This window comes from Aulonocara stuartgranti (genome assembly GCF_965226115.1).
Source record: "Aulonocara stuartgranti genome assembly, chromosome: 15".
Classification (NCBI taxonomy): Eukaryota; Metazoa; Chordata; class Actinopteri; order Cichliformes; family Cichlidae; genus Aulonocara; species Aulonocara stuartgranti.
Window position 1 is genome coordinate 962,153 of NC_138951.1, and position 15,774 is coordinate 977,926.

Consider the following 15,774-nt stretch of genomic DNA (forward strand, 5'->3'; position numbering starts at 1 on the left):
CAGAAACTGCAAACCTCCAGCAAGAAAACCATCTCCCCCAGACTCACCAGCATGTGAGACGCTGCATCCATCATGACTTCATCCTGATGTTGTCTTAAGAACAAGACAGTTTCTTCCACTTTTTCTTCTTTCACTGTAATGTATTGTTGTGTGGCCGATTTTGACTTTTCGCACAGCGCTAATGACATGAAAGGAAAACATGCACCATCCACGTGTATGTGAATGTGAAAGGCAAGGTTGAGCCACCACTGCTCACAATCACTTAAAATGACTGACAGTGATCGTGTCTCCTTTCCTGTAAACTTCACTATATAAAATTACTTGCAGAATCTTTTTTTTCTGTAAAAGGTTGAATTGTTACCCCCGTATCTACTGGGAAGGACTTTTGTGGTTATGTCATCATTTAAAGTGACATTTAATTCCAGCAGAATGGCACCATTGGTGAAGGACCACATCATGAAGCACCACCAAAGGTCCCGATAACTGCTGACCGAGTAATCCGGCCAAGAAAAAGACTGAATGAACAACAGAAGCATCTCAGAGGTGAGGCCGATACTGCATAAGTACTATTAAACATGTTTATATGCACATGTGAAGCATGTGTGGTCTTTCCTGTACCACCCGTGTTTCCTTTTCTTTTCCTGCTGAGGTGCGTGATAGATATTCACTCAGACAGCCAGCTGCTTGTCTTTGCAGCATGTTTACCCACATCAGCAGCATATTAGCGAATGACAAGACCTCCCAGTCAGGCAGCAAACAGTGCATTAGCTATTGGCTCTGATTAGTAATGTTTGGCCCTCTAAGCCTGCTGTAAACGCACGAGCTTCATGTGAATAGACTTCATGTTTCTCTGTAAGCACCCACGTAGCTCCTTCCCACTGCAAATAAAGCTCGTTTGACCTACATGACAGCGTGGCCTCAGTGTAACAGGTGTTATAAGTCATTAGCCAAATGATTTGCTCCGCATTACAACTTCCTATAAGTGCAAACAACAAGGCGAAAGACACAGGCAGCTGTATGTAACTACATTTGAATGTGATCATGAATGTGAATGGAGCCAGAGAGACGTGCCCGACAGCAGGGAGGAGGAGCAGCGACCAGGAGCTTTAAGTGAGACAAAATATTTTAATTTTCTAAACATAAACTCATTCATATTATTTACAGGTGGAAAATATAACACATCAAACAGAATTTGAATGACTCAACGCAGCTCACACAAATTCAAGTATAAAAAAAGGAAAAAACTATCAAAATGTACAAAATATATCAAAGTGCTTGTAGATGGAGTTTAGGCAGGAGTACTGAAACTCCGGGTAAAGGTCCTTTTAAATATAAAGTATCAGGTGTGCATTAAATATATCAACACTTCATTGAAAACAACACCACGCGTGTACTCAGAACACATCCCCGCCCCCAGTCTGGATTCTTACGAGCCTTTCCCGTGACTTCATACTATCGAGATGTTGTCCAAAGTGCACGCGCACCTTTCTACGATCATATTGGGAAATTCAGCCACCTCTATCTCGGTGTAGTCCCCTTTCTTCACCAGGTACATGATGGGTAAAGGCGCACTCTCGGACACCGTGCACCGCCGCTCGCCGTACCCGAAGTTGCGCTTGGGCTGCTTGCAGCCACCGGCGCACCTGAAAGCCTGGTACCCAGCCGGCTCAATGATCCAGTACTGTGTCCATGTCAGTGCGCGGAAGTTGATGAAGTACTCCTCTCTGCAGCAGGTGTCTTTGTTTTGGTTGTCGCAGTCACCGCGAGAGCTGAGGACGAAAAACAAGGAAAGTTAGCTGACAGCTGCTAGCATTAGCAGTAATGCGATTTAATTGATTTGTTTTGCGGGGGGGGGGGGGGTCAGGTGCTCCAAAAGCTGTCAAAGGCCCCAAATTTCTTAGCTACACCCGTGCTTGCTATGCAGTGGTCAATTTATAGACTGGTTTGTGTTTTCGGTTATATTACTTCAAATGACTTTGGATCATTCGTGATAGAGAGCATATGGTGCTCTTCAGTGCCAGTCTGTAATTTGCTGCTAGATTTCTCTGAAGCACGAGAATCTGTAAACCTCCGCCCCTTTGCCACCACGCAACACTTCTATTAACGAATGCAAATGCTGACAGGTAAAAACAGCACAGGGTTAATTGTCACACTGACACAATATCCTGTATTTCGCGCCCTTACCCGTACTCTTCGAGGTTGAGTGTGTAGAGGACGAGCTCGGGCTTTCCCAAGGTGTTGTCCGTCTGCTCCTGGGTGGTAAAGCGGACACTCTTGGCCATCTCTGCCGCATAACTGCCAGGTCTCTCGCCCTCGATCCACACCTCCAGGTGCATAGGTGTCTTCTGCTGTGTCTTGGACCAATAGTGCACCGCCTGGGTGACATCAAAGCTCTTCCAGCCTGTCTCGTGAATGGGGATCAACCTGTAAACGCGATGGGGGCAATTCATTAAAGTGAGCTCCAACTGATAACTAGCGGAGAAGAATACCGCTGTCTTTTAATTAAGATAGCAAGTTGATGGGGGGGGGGGCTAATTTAACGGATCCCTTACCGCGAATCTACCAGCGACGTCCGGTTGGATCCGTTGGGCAGCACCTCCACCCAGTAGATGCTGACCCTGGCGTTGCTGACGGGCCGGTGGCTCTTCCTCTCCACCGTGAATCGTTTGTGGTGGGAAGCCCGCTGGTAGAGCTTCAGCTCGGCCATGGTCACCTCACTATTATCCGGGATCCTCGCCTCCATGTCGAACATCACGCGTTGCCGACTGGTGTCAGAGTAGACGTACTCCCCGGAAATATCTAAGACACAAACCATTTCCAGCTTTTTAGTCAATTTCGCCTCTTGCGAAGGTTAAAATGACGTTTTTCATGAATATACACTGGTGCGTAAAAGTGCACCGGGTGTTAGGCCTACAGCTATTATGCACGTAAAATACTCTACAGCAAAATCGTTTTCTTTTCTCTTTTTGAATCTGCATGCTCCATTTGTTAAACATTTAAAAGTGCCTACCTGCATTGCCGGGGATTCCTTTCAGGATGCCCGCAAGACTAGGCAACGATCTGCGCCTCCTGCTGTGGTGCATCTTCAGCATGCTCGTGTACTTATTTCTTATATGCGCCGGAATCACGAGATTTTCCACATCCCTTTTATGGATTCTAGGAACTTCATCCATCCCAAGCTTCTGTAGCAGTGCGTCCTTCATATCCTGATGCGTAAAAGCCTTAACGAGACCGAAGAGAGCGGCGAAAAGGACACAAGCCCGAAGGAAATCCATGACGAAAGAGAGAGAGAAGGAAACTTCAGTGTGACAGACGGCAGCACAGTAGCGCAGGAGAGACAGAGTGTGTCCCTCTGACACTCCTCTGGTCCCTTATATTGTTGCGGGTCCTCCCCGTCTTTCGCACTTTGTCGATGGGGGCAGGGACCCTTATCAGAACAAAGGTGCGACAATACAGCCCCATCCTAAACAGGATATCTAAGTGGCCATACTTCAAACAGCAACAATTAAGACTTGAGGGCCATCCGTGTAATTTCACCGCAGTTATGTTTGATGTGGCCAGAAGGAGGATTTCTTTAAAATCCGTTTCTTGCTGTGTATTTAAGTGACAAGACAATCACGTGATCTTTGTTTTATGTGCTTATATTTTTGCTTTTACTTGATTTTGAAAAGAAGAACACTGTGGAGAAGAAGGGTTTTATTTGTAGCAAGCTTGTCGTATTTGAAGTGCTGAAGAGCTTTTTTGGTTAAGTTGAATAAATGACCGTTGCTGTCTTTATCTGGACACTAATTTCTCTTAAATTGGAATACTGTCCTCCCACGGTGTGTCCTATGCAGCTACATATGTGCCTCAGACAGACATTACTTGACCCTGTGAACCTGAAGTGCCCTCTCCTCCTTAGCACCCTTGTCTGCACACACACACACACACATACACACTCTGATGTGTACATTCCACTGGACAATGTCAGCCTGGGCCCAGTCTGGCAGCAGTTTGTCACACGATGGGCTTAACTTCTGTCTGGATGGCTGCAGAACCTTTTTTATCCAGCAAAAGGGTCTAAAACCAAGCAGCATGTTCACCTTGAGTCTATAACAAGCAAGGGAGTGAGTGGGTGGGGGGTCCATGGAGAAGGAGTGCAGGGCCTCGAGGGAGGAGGGGACGCTAGGGGATTAGATGTTTATTCGGACCCCTGTAACCCATTCTAGGTCCACTCCAGCAGATTAAAATTATTAGCCAAACAGACAGTTTAATCCAGGGGCTGTATGAGAAAGGGAGTGTGTGTGGGGGGAGGCAGGGGGTGGATGTGGATTGGGGCAGGCTCTTCACAAGTTGGTGATTATCTGATTCCATTGCGAGGATTTGCCTTGCCTTTTTTGTCACACAAACATTAGAGGGTTGCTCTCACTGGCTGCCCAGAAGCTCCAGGCTCTGGTTGTGTATTGGCCGTGTTTGCTTAGAGATGTCAGACAGACTGAAGGAGCACACAGGAAGAGCAAATGACAGATGACTGCCAGACCCGCTTGTAGCAGCTCGAGAGGTTGCATCTGCCCAGTAAAGACAAATTATTAATTAGTGGCAGAGCCCCAGTAGCACATGACACGGTGCACGTGTGTTGTAATCTTTGAAATGCATTTATTGGAAACGGGCTCGGCGTGGCTGCGTGTGTGCAAAGGTAAAGTACGTGTAAGTGTGCAGAGGGATAATCAGCGGGTAACAAATAGATGTGATCCATCCTGTTTATTTCAGTTATACTAAAAACGTGCGTCTGTGTCGGGATCCTGCATTGCAGCTGGTTGTAAGTCAGCATCAGAAGCCTTTGGCAGGGTCCGTGTGCGCCTGTGTTTGTGTTCTGATTTTGATGAAGGTCAGGTTTGCAGTTCGGTTTGCTCCTGATTTGATTTTATCCTTAAAAAATGTTCTTTTGTGCACTTTTTTCATTATTATATATGTATGTGTGGTATTTGTCACACTGTGAGAGTTCATCGCTTCAGAATGGCACTGTGGTATAACAATACAATACAAACGTGTGCACGGTCATGCACATATCCAAAATCCCAATAAGCAGATATTTTATTAAAGTTAGCTTTAGAAGTTCACCGTATCACTTCCTGTAGTTTTTCTTTTGCTTTATTCTAAACTCTAAAAAATTCAGTTTGTTTAATAAAAAAGAAACTCGCTTAATTTTAGTTCATTCTAACAGCGTCAGTCTTTGGTTTCATGATATTTAATATGTATATATAGATATTGTGTTTTTGGTTGGGACATTTGACGTCTGTGGCATTCTTACAACCCAATTAGTGGAAACAACATTAGTCACCAGACACTTTGTTCATTTTATTCATTTAAACGATGAGACTCGTTAATTAGGCTTTAATCAACAGTCTAAAGAGACCATGTTCAGCCATTACCCCAAACTACATGTTGTTAACTCTTTGAGGTCTCAGTGAGGATTACAAGTAACCCCGACTAACCTGAACTCAGCCTAGACTCCAATAGTCCAACATCTGAGCCACAGAGGGGTGACGTCTTGTATTCGTCTTCTCTGGCACGCTTTAAAAACTATTTGAAATTGTTTGTTTCCCCAAAATATGAAATGCTTTTTTGTTTTCTTCAAAGATTACAGCTGGGATTAAATTAAAAATAAAAAGCATGCCCAAAATGCTGACTTAAAGTAATTTGATTACATGTACCTGTAAATGTTCCATGCCATTGGATAAATATACATTCAGTTTATGCCAAGCATGGTTTCCTTGACAATTCATTAACAAACAAACCTTTGACTTCATTTTTTTAATTTCAGTTGCATTTTAATCAAAAAATGTAATTTGTGTTTATCAGGGTTATGACTCATCACAGACTGTTACAGGGATCTTGAACATAAAATAAAGTGGTGTTGTTCGTGCACACTGATGGTATACTGTTACTTCTGTTTTCCTTCAAACACCGAAGGAAGGATAAAGCTGCTCAAAAGTGTATGCTAATGATAATAATCAGCGCATCCTCCATAACAAAGAGCCACGGGTGAGGTCCAAACCTGTAGACTGTCTGTGGTCAGCAGACATGTAAATTCCAAGCAAATCTTGTCCAGTCCAGCCAGATGCCAGTCTAAGTGCCTGCTCTCCACAGCCTAAAATACTCTGCTGTCCGCTCTGCCTCACATTACAACCCCTAATTTGGGAAATTAAGATGGCCTTTGTGTGATATTTCTCAGTCCTCCTTCCTTCCCATGACGCTCAGAGACGAGCTGCCTAGTTCAAAGCCGCATCTCATACACTCATAGGTGCCATTTCTTTTCAATCAAAGGCCCAACGAGCTCCTTCAATCCACAACGCAGGTGTTAATTAGTATCCGCCCATTTGCATTCAAAAGCAGTCCAATTTATAGGTCAATCCGTTCCATTTGCGCAGCATCAGACCTCCCTGTTTCTGCTTTGAATGCGTATACAGGAAGAGGGCAGAGGCGCAGTTTGGTTTGCGCATTATGTTGTAGCATCTCATTATTACGCGTCTCCCTGGGAACAAGGCGGAGCTGCTGCATGCTCCAAAAAGTCAATATTGAACTTGTGTTGGTGGTCACGGCAAAAGCCCCATTATGATGCGCTCGAGCATTGTCAAGCACTGCTACTGGCCGCCTTATCTCCACGCCAAATATTTGGAGAAATGAACCGCACTAGTTTGCACATTAATGGTCCACACCAGCTCTTCTCTTTCAGCTCCCGCAGACGCGTCTGGATCTAAAGCTGGCTGCCAATAATCATCGATCAGTGCGTGACAAAGACGAAGCGCTAGACCCGTGCAGGGCAATACTGTTACTGCCCTCCGCGATGTCGACCAACCGCAGGACGGTTTAATTGCATTTCGCACAGCGAATGACGGATCAGTCAGCGCAGACATGCGCGTTGACCCCGCTGCAGACAAATGGGATCAGACACGTTTAATTAGGACTATCAGTACATATTTTCATTGGCTTTTAATTCATCGACAGTTGTGATGGACTGAACCATCGTGGCTCCTAGGAAATATTTCAAAATCTACAACCCGATGAGGGAAAATCTCACGCAAGAAATTCAACAGCTCTGTTGTGCAACTTACAAAAAGGCTCGTGGCTTTCAGTAGCTGTGCTGAAACGGTTTGTACAGCAGAGGACGCCGTGCGCAAGCGCGTAGAGGCTTTAAAGGAAACTTCCACCCCGAAACCCCCATTTGCGCTGTGCTACGTTCAAAAGATCCGATAATCATGACGACGTTAAATAGATAGCAGGAAGGCAACATCGACACTTGGATTGATAGCATCATCGAGGAAATAAATATATGAATAAATGTACACTTAGATCTCTTTATTGCCCTTATTGCTTTGTCCTATTCTAATTAGACCACTTGTGAACATAACAGTTGAACTGAATTGTTCATTGTACGTGACTTTTAACAGGATACTTGCAGTGCTTAAATTTATTAACCTCCTTGTCAAAAAACAAGAAAAATATCTCAGAAATCTGTCAAGCACTTGTTTAAAATGACCTTATTTATTTTATTTTATTAAGAGTAAATGTGAAAATTCATGGATAACAGCAATAATTGTAGTTTGGCATTAAAAGCAGCATTTTGATTTAACAGCTTGCGCACACTGGTCGATTAACCATTACAGAAATATCAGGAATGACTTTGGTCACTGTGACACTTTAGAGCAGAGATGCTGACTCGTTTTACATCAAGGGCCACAGGTAACCCACAGTGATCTGAAGTGGGCTGGAGGAGTCAAACTAGCCTTTCTGTGACATTTAACCACATTTAATCCCAGAGATATGTGCATAGAACATAAAGAATTTCAACAGCACACGTCCGTTTTTCTACATGAAAGATGTGTAAAATCACTGAAAACGATCATATTTATATAACACAGTTTTTGTTCATTCACAGAAAATGTTCTTTCCCCCCCAAAGTGTCCACAGTACACAGCGAAAAACAGGAAGTTGTCTGCCATTTATTTGTTTATGCATTACTTAAATACTTTGGTGTAGCATGAATGGCCATGCAGGAATCTTAGTCAGCAGAAAACGTCATATAAAAGTTATAAATACACAGTTTAAAGTCCAAAAATCCATCCTCGCAGTCAAAGTCGTCCCTGCAGTCGGATTGGAGGCTTTGGCGGGCAGATTCTGGCCCCGGGCCCTATGTTTAGCACCACTGATTTCAAGTAAGTGTTGCATAAACCTTACATGGGCTGGTGTTCTAATAGATGTGTAAAGCACTGTACGCCGTGAGCAACCATCACTGCTGTTTTACATGATATTCATTCTTTCACGACAAAATGACACCGGATTGATGCGAGGACAAAAAGAGTCCGAGTGTCGACCAGGAAGGATTTCACATTTCTACGAACTTTCAAGACCCATGTCACACAAACTCTGATGTGATCAAGTCTGCTGAAGGACAGAAGCATTTAAAAGCATTTAAAACTAACTATAGACGCTTTACATGAACATAATTCACCTACCAAACACGTTTTTACGATATTAATGAGGACTGAGTGTCGTATCAGACTGATTAGATCCTGTTCATCACATACTTCTAAACTACCAGTGCAGGAAGTGACAATTTTGGAAAGAGAAATAATAACAATCCTTCCACGTTAAAGTGTTGTAATACAAATACACCTCAGTATATGCAGTGAACGCACCGAGACCGAAGGCGCTCGGTTTCACTGGGTTTGGCAAAAAGATTGCGAAGCGCTCAGAGCGACCTGTGACAGGATTATCTCAGCAGACGCCACATGATTTCTGCTTTCTCACCACACATCGTTTCATTTTCATGGTCGAGCTGCTCGCTGTCCTGAAGCATTTGGTGCTGTGTGTTTTTGAACTTTACTGATAAAATGTGCTTACTTGTGAAGATTGAACATGCATCGATAAAATGGCAAACGGACGCGTTCAACGTGAAATGTCCTGATCACATGATCCACATTTGAATGTAATATCCACGCGGACACACGAGACCCGTTTCCAGCAACCATCACGCCTGCTGGAAGTGAAGGTTGTGTGTACTCCTCCCTTTCACAGCCAAACTGGGCCAAGAGTGCAGAGCTGTGCAGAGTAACACTGATGATTGGCTCTCTGATGGACTCGGTTAACTGTTCAATCCAACAAGGGTGATGAACATCTCCAAACAATCAACAATGAAAACTCAATCAAAGCACAGCAGTCTCAGTGCAGGCTGACAAACAGAAGCAAACACAGCAAGTGTGTTGGAAATATAGCAACAACACTTGTGCGAGGAATTGTGTCTAATAACAAAAGCACTCAGACGTAACTGCACTGCTTCAGAATCAGAATCTTTATTGACATCGTGCTTTCAAACAATGAAAATAGTTTGGAAAAATAGTGAAAAGAGGGCACTTTTAAGTGTTGTGTACAAGAATATAAGATAAGACTTTATTGATCCCACAACGGGGACATTTTTGCGTCACCTCAGCTCAGGTACAGATATCAGAAGGAAATACAAAAATACAAATAAGTACAATCAGTGAAAAAAGTAAGATAACACACTACATACAATGGTAGCATACACAGTATGTGATTATGGATATGGCTGGAAATATGGAAGACATAAACTATATAGCTTGATATAGCTATTGTACCACTACTATATGACATCAGAGTTGATTTCCCTTTAATCAGGTGACTGCGTCTTATATGGCACGTTGTTGTGCGCTTACTTCATCACATCTCGTGTCTTTCTTCTACAGTCAGGGGGCCCTGAACTATTTATTTTCTTAAGTATGGAAGTTTTATGTTCCCCTTTGTTGGGGTGTGTGGCCTCAAACACCTTCTCCTTCTCTCTCCGTCTCCCTTCCCCCAAACATTCAGCTGCTTAGGCCGTTATTGATTACTGGGTGCACTTTGAGCAGTGATAAGCACTAAAGGGATCATTTCCAAACAAGGAATGATCAGTTCAGACTCTGAACTACATGAAACCCCATGCACTGTTTCTATGCAAATAGGGAGCGAGAGCGTGCCACACAGACCCTTTTTGTGTCAGACATTTAAGGTGTGACTGTGAATGCAAAAGCGAGACACATTTGGTAGATTGCATAATGGTTTGTGGGGAATCTGACTGTCATATTTGATGCATGTGGCTGTGTGAGGTGGCTCACTGTCACAGCTAGCTGGACTCGACACAGTTGCACTGACGCAGGCTGGACTGTATCTCGTTTAAGTGCTGTGTTTGCGGTCGGTTACAGGGACAGCAGTCATTGTTACTCCCGCGTGAAGAAAAAGACGCCACCAGCACACAGCCCGCAGTTCCCATTCACAATATTGACAACACCCCCTCCCATCAACACCCCCCCGCCTCTCCCATTCGCACAGCAGATGCTGTGACGGGCGCCATGATGATGATCTGGGATTTTGCCTGCAGCAGCGACCAGAGACGTTAGAACAGTGGTAGATAGGCCGCGAGCTATAGAGGACGTCTCGAGACACGGGAAACATGGCGGATTAACGAGCATGCGTGGAAGTTGGAAACTGTAAACGCGTTACCTAACATCACAGACTGATAACCTTTTTTTGGACAGCGTCGAAACGTGTTCAGAGACACCGTGTTCAAATCAAACTGGTAAGACGAGACTGAAATATCCGCGAGATATCCACAACAGCAAACACGGTGGTAGAAGTATAACGTCCAAAGAAAAAAACAACAACCTAACTAAAAACGTGATAATTAATAATTTTACTTTTTACTTAAAGTAATTTAATAAAATTTCAAAAATAATTCCCCAAATAACAGCCCAGAAACATTAGTCCGGATGATTGGTCGCATACTGGAGAGACTTACTTCTAGAAGGATCTTCTATGGTTAAAAAAGAAGGTACGTATTTATCAATAACTCATAATTACGTTTCTGACGAGAGCTATTTGTAAGCCATTCATAATTTCCAGCAGAGCCACTTTTCCCACAATGCAGCGCGGTGCTGCAGCGCACCAGAGCAGTGTATAGTGGGTTATCTTTTCAGTTTAAAGCCTCTGGCATCGAGCCGCTGGTAGCTGACTGAGGAAAGACGGCAAAGCAGCGAACGACCGGCGGTGCAAAGGGAAGGACGGGGGGGAATTTAGGCAGTGTCCCGTATTTGGAATAAGCGAGGCTAGAGAATACAGCTTCCCCCTGACGTGAAACGAGCTTTTCTGCAACCTTCATAAGAGAAAAAAAGGAGCCGCATTTTTCTCCTTTGACGGCTAACTTACAGGCTGGTTGGAACTCTTGGCTAACCATCGCGTTTGAACTGTGAAGAAACTAAAGAGACGTTGACGAAGATTGGGATTTAAAGAACATATCTCCCAGCAGTGAGTTGTGAAAACAAGGGGATATTTTGCAGTTAGATAAAAAAAAAAATATATATATATATACACATTGTCAGAGACAGACGGCATTTGGTTGAGACGTGTTAACGCTGCGTGTTACATGTCAACTCCCGGGAAAAGGGGGAAGTTGTGGCATCAAGGAACGGAGAAAAGTAGCGTTAACGTTAGCTCCCTGGTTAGCTGAACAGCTAACCTAGCAGGCTGCTAAGCTGCTGTCGCCCTTCCATTCCTGGAGCAGAGGAGGGGCGCTGGGGCTTTGTAGCATTGCAGATCTGGTTTGCATTTTTTGGATTGCTGCAAGAATGGAGAATCCCAAATATCTGTCTCAACTCAGGGAGAGGTTCTGAACGGCTTCGACTAGGTTATTTTAAATATATATATATATTCTCTTAACGCCAGAGGAGAGCAGAAAACTGCCTGCTAACGCTGCGATTCCAACAAAATCAGCCGGCCCGGAGCAGCCAGGGTCTGTTACAGGCTTACTTCTTTTCTTATGCACCCTTTGAGGGGTTGGGGGGATAGGTATTAAAAAATGGGGAAGTGCTGCACGTCTCACCCAGCTTCAAGATACTGGCTCTCGAGAGGAAGGTCATGATTAGGCGCATTTTATCGCTTATTTAGCACCGGCTTGGCCTCAACGCGCAAAAGTTTGATTATTTTTCGAGACGTGCAGTGGCGAGAACTTTTCAAGGCCCCCCTCTGCGCTGACTTCCAGGCCGAGGAGGTGTTTGCTCGTCCAACCCCATCCATCACCATTGCTTCAAAAGGCCAACAGTAAGGAATAGAACATGTCGGGAGAGGTGCGTTTGAAGAAGCTGGAGAAGCTGATCCTGGACGGGCCGGCTCAGTCTAATGGCCAGTGCCTGAGTGTGGAGACGCTGCTGGATATCCTGGTGTGCCTCTATGATGAGTGCAACAACTCCCCCCTCAGAAGGGAGAAAAACGTCCTGGAGTTTTTGGAATGGGGTATGTATTCTTCTTATTTACTCCATTTTCCCTTTCTTTCTTTGGTAAGATGATCAAGCTAATAATACTGTTGGCGCAGTGGCCCTCCCTTTCTCCCATCACATTCCTTTTATAGAAGCAGCAGGGCTCACTTTGGCCTCCTCTTAACACACTGGCTCGCACTAAAAACTAAAGAGAGAAGGGGCCAAGCAAGGCCACTTTACTCTCCTGTAGTTAAATGTTTTATGTGTTTTGGAAAAAAACAAAAGCATGTTGGAGGGTTAGACATTAAAACAGAAGGTGCCAGTTTATTACCAAAAACAGAGATGCTGTAAAATACCAAGCTGACAATGATAAAAGAGGATGTATCGGCTGGTGAGCAGGCCTGTTCGGATTTGAAATGCTTCCGGGACGGGTCCAATAAAGATGTTCTCTCCCCTGCAGGCCGCCATGTATTCCAGTGGGAATGCACTTAATGTGAAGTAGATGGCTTTCCTGTCATCACGGCTACTTTGCATGTCAGTTTGCTTGGGTTTGTATGCACGTGAAGGGTAGAGTTGTCCCATCAGACAGAAATCACTTGCACACGCCCATGCTTTGATTAGTTTCTACAGAGGGGGGGGGGGGTTCTGCCTTTTTCTGGCTGTTTTGTAACTTTAAGACTCCCTAAGGTTAGAGAAAGGGAGAACAGCAGGAAGACCACACACACCAACAAGAGAAGGTGTGTGTGTGTGTGTGTGTGACATTGGGGTTTGGTTTGTGCATGAAGCAGGAATGTGAGCGACTCACCTTTTTTTGTTATGTAGGGCAGAGGCCCAGCTAGCTGCCGGAGCATGCCTGGCTGCCTGGACTGCGCTGTCTTTTACAGCCCTGAGAGAAGGGTGGCAGTGCAGGAGCAAATCATTGACCTCACAGCAGAAATGTGGATTAAAACAAAAGGCAATGAGGCGACATATTAGAAGGAAAGCGCTTGTGTGTCATATCTGCAGGAATCTTTTTGTCTATGTTTCTAAAAATACAAAAAACCCCTCTACAGACAGACTAGCCGTTTGGCCCGTCAGTGAGTGACTGTGTCACAGACAGACAGGATGGCAGTTAAACACGTGTTAAATCTTTTGCCTGTGGCTGCTAAGTTCATCTACCCCACCAGCCACCATCTGGCCAACCTATTCTGTGCTAAAAACGCAGTTGTGCAGGCTGGAAGTGGCTGGATTTGGCCATTGTTCATGTTTTTTGGGGGAGTCTGCATGAGGATGACGAGGTACTTTTGTGCCTCTGCTGAAACATGTTTCCTTTAGGACAATCAGTTGTTGCCCCCCTTTGCTAGTTCTCAGCTGATGTGCTGCATCAAGTTGGCTTTGCAACAATGCCAGTGAGCCCAAGCCTTTAAGGAGAGGCGCCTGAGTGCCAAGTGGTGACCTCATCGTGACATTTCCCTGTGTTGTCACTAGAAACTGAGCTCTAGCAGACACAACATGCAGATTCAAGCTGTCATAATTGCCTGGAGGTCCCGTGTTGCTGCTTGTTATTTACCACTCCAAAGGCACTGATATTGAATCCTCCAAATTTATGCATTTTAATAATGTAAGTTGAAATGGCTGCTCAAACAAAGCTACGGTGTCCTTTCCAGAATAGAAATGTGCCTTAATTGTAAAGTTCTAATTAAAAAGGGCCTTTCAACAAAATCCATTCAAAGGTAGCTCTTAAGATTGTTCTCATCCTCTGCCGCACACGTACAGTTACCACGGTGGACCCGGCAGTTGTTCTACTCTGGGCTCTGAAGGATGTCACTCAGAGAAGATATGACCTTACATGGTTCTGTCATGCAGCGCTGTCGTTGGCAGAGAATATCTACCCACGTGCAGTTCCATCCTTCTGTTTGCAAGTGGCATCCAATCAGCTAAAGCAGCGGACTCGGGCCTCGTACCGGTACCGGTCCGTGAGTCGTTTGGTATCGGGCCGCGAGAGTTGAGGCTCAGGTGTGAAATGTGTGGTTTTCAGGGTTTTTATCGTTTTCAGCGTTATTTTGTCATCGTTTTTATCGTTAACTCTGTTTCCCTGGGTCTTTTCACGTGTGTTATGAATAAATCTTGTTTTTTTCGGTACCGGTACTAGCTTTATTTTGTTGTATTTATCCGCGACACCTTAAAGGCCGGTCCGTGAAAATATTGTCGGGCATAAAAAGGTTGGAGACCGCTGGACTAAAGGGATGGAAAAAGCAGATAAAATGGCTGGTTTCAGACACTGGTCGGTTGTGCACCAGGCTAAGTATATAAATAAGAATTATTTGGACTTGTGAACAATCTTCTGGCACAATTCTTGCTGGATTGCTTAATTTAAACAAGTTGATTTCCTAGCATGGACTTGGCTTTTAAGCGTAGTCTTCAAATTTTCAGTTTGCGTGAGACCGAGGGCTTGGCAAGGCCAGTCCAGAAGCTTAATGGTAGCGTGCGCTGACCATTTCAAAACTCGTTTTGCTGTTTATTTGGAATCGCCGTCCTGTTGGGACACCCAGCTTTGTCCAGATTTCAGTGTCTAGCAGTTGAGTTGAAGTTGAAAAATTTGGATTCCATCCACTTTATGCAGTGTAGCAGAATAAGGCTATTACCATAGTGCAAGGGACAGCGGCCTCACACGTGGTTGTCCAAGCATCTCTCTCGTCTATAAAACGTTTTCTTTTTTTCCAGAAGACATCTGAGCTGAAAATTTCAGTTGAGCTTGAAGGTGTTGAGTTTGGAGCCGAGGCGTCTTTCTTGGTTGGCGCCCTGTCAGTCCACGCTGATGTGAAACTTGCTTCACTGTGGACGGTTTCCAGTTCGTGGCCCGGGTGAGCCTCGGTGGTTCCCAGGCTCTTATATTTGAGCCTGCGTGGATCAGATGAGATCCGACACTATTCGCGGTATGATGACTTGTATGTAAACGACTGACGAGCACTGTAAATATGCCAGTGTGTGACTGCAGAAGACATTGTGGACTTTGGTCAAACCAGTTTGCCCCAGTGGTAAACGGCTAGGGAAATCCTGTCCAGACAGATGTCCAGGATGTGTCCCTTATCTGCCTGTCGTGCTCATCTGCAGCTCTGATATATAAACAATTAAACATGTAGCGCGATACTCAGGGATTCTTTTCCTGCATAGAATAACTAACATTTCCCCAATCATGTGCTGTCCAGAGCCGAAGGCGTCGAGCGCTGTAACAAAATAATTTCTGTAACTATTTTTGTGAATTTGGGGTTAAAATGTTAGTTTGGACATTTTGTGTCTGAGATGATCAGAAGTAACAGATTTGCAGCACTGACAGGTTCAGCTTATTTGCAGTGTTACTGCCCAAAGGCTTTTCTGAACCAGAAGAAACACCCTGCTGCTGGACGCACTAGGACAGCAAATAATCACGTTTCTTACATTTGTGTCATATTTCATATGTACTTCACAGCTGCTGCTGGTTAATTTCACTCAACATTTCAGCAGCTCAGGT

At 44.5% G+C, this 15,774-nt stretch overlaps 2 protein-coding genes across 12 annotated transcripts in view; one reads left to right on the forward strand and one right to left on the reverse strand.

The window, feature by feature from the left end:
• Positions 1-1,111: 1,111 nt before the first annotated feature.
• On the reverse strand, positions 1,112-3,368 carry lft1 (lefty1). The gene is made up of 4 exons (XM_082506501.1): positions 3,011-3,368; positions 2,553-2,799; positions 2,185-2,424; positions 1,112-1,769 (listed from the first exon to the last, which is right to left on the reverse strand). The coding sequence occupies exons 1-4, from the start codon at positions 3,273-3,275 to the stop codon at positions 1,448-1,450; spliced, it is 1,074 nt and encodes a 357-aa protein (XP_082362627.1). The 5' UTR covers positions 3,276-3,368; the 3' UTR covers positions 1,112-1,447.
• Positions 3,369-10,426: 7,058 nt separating this feature from the next.
• Positions 10,427-15,774, forward strand: part of cdc42bpab (CDC42 binding protein kinase alpha (DMPK-like) b) — a 72,440-nt gene continuing 67,092 nt past the window's right edge. For 2 of the 11 annotated variants that reach the window (XM_082504562.1, XM_082504563.1), the window contains exon 1: positions 10,997-12,321. In XM_082504562.1, the coding sequence (XP_082360688.1) occupies positions 12,144-12,321 (178 nt within the window). In that variant the 5' untranslated portion in view covers positions 10,997-12,143. Of the gene's footprint in view, positions 10,613-10,676; positions 10,865-10,996; positions 12,322-15,774 lie in introns of those variants that run through there. The other 9 variants (XM_082504564.1, XM_082504566.1, XM_082504565.1 and 6 more) reach the window with 7 other exon arrangements.

Excerpts from the sequence above, each read along its gene's own strand:
- lft1 (XM_082506501.1), bottom strand. The coding sequence starts at position 3,275 with ATGGATTTCCTTCGGGCTTGTGTCCTTTTCGCCGCTCTCTTCGGTCTC. Across the intron at positions 2,800-3,010 it reads AGGAATCCCCGGCAATGCAG|ATATTTCCGGGGAGTACGTC; the intron begins GTAGGCACTTTT and ends TTTGTGTCTTAG. Across the intron at positions 1,770-2,184 it reads CTCAACCTCGAAGAGTACGG|CTCTCGCGGTGACTGCGACA; the intron begins GTAAGGGCGCGA and ends TTTCGTCCTCAG.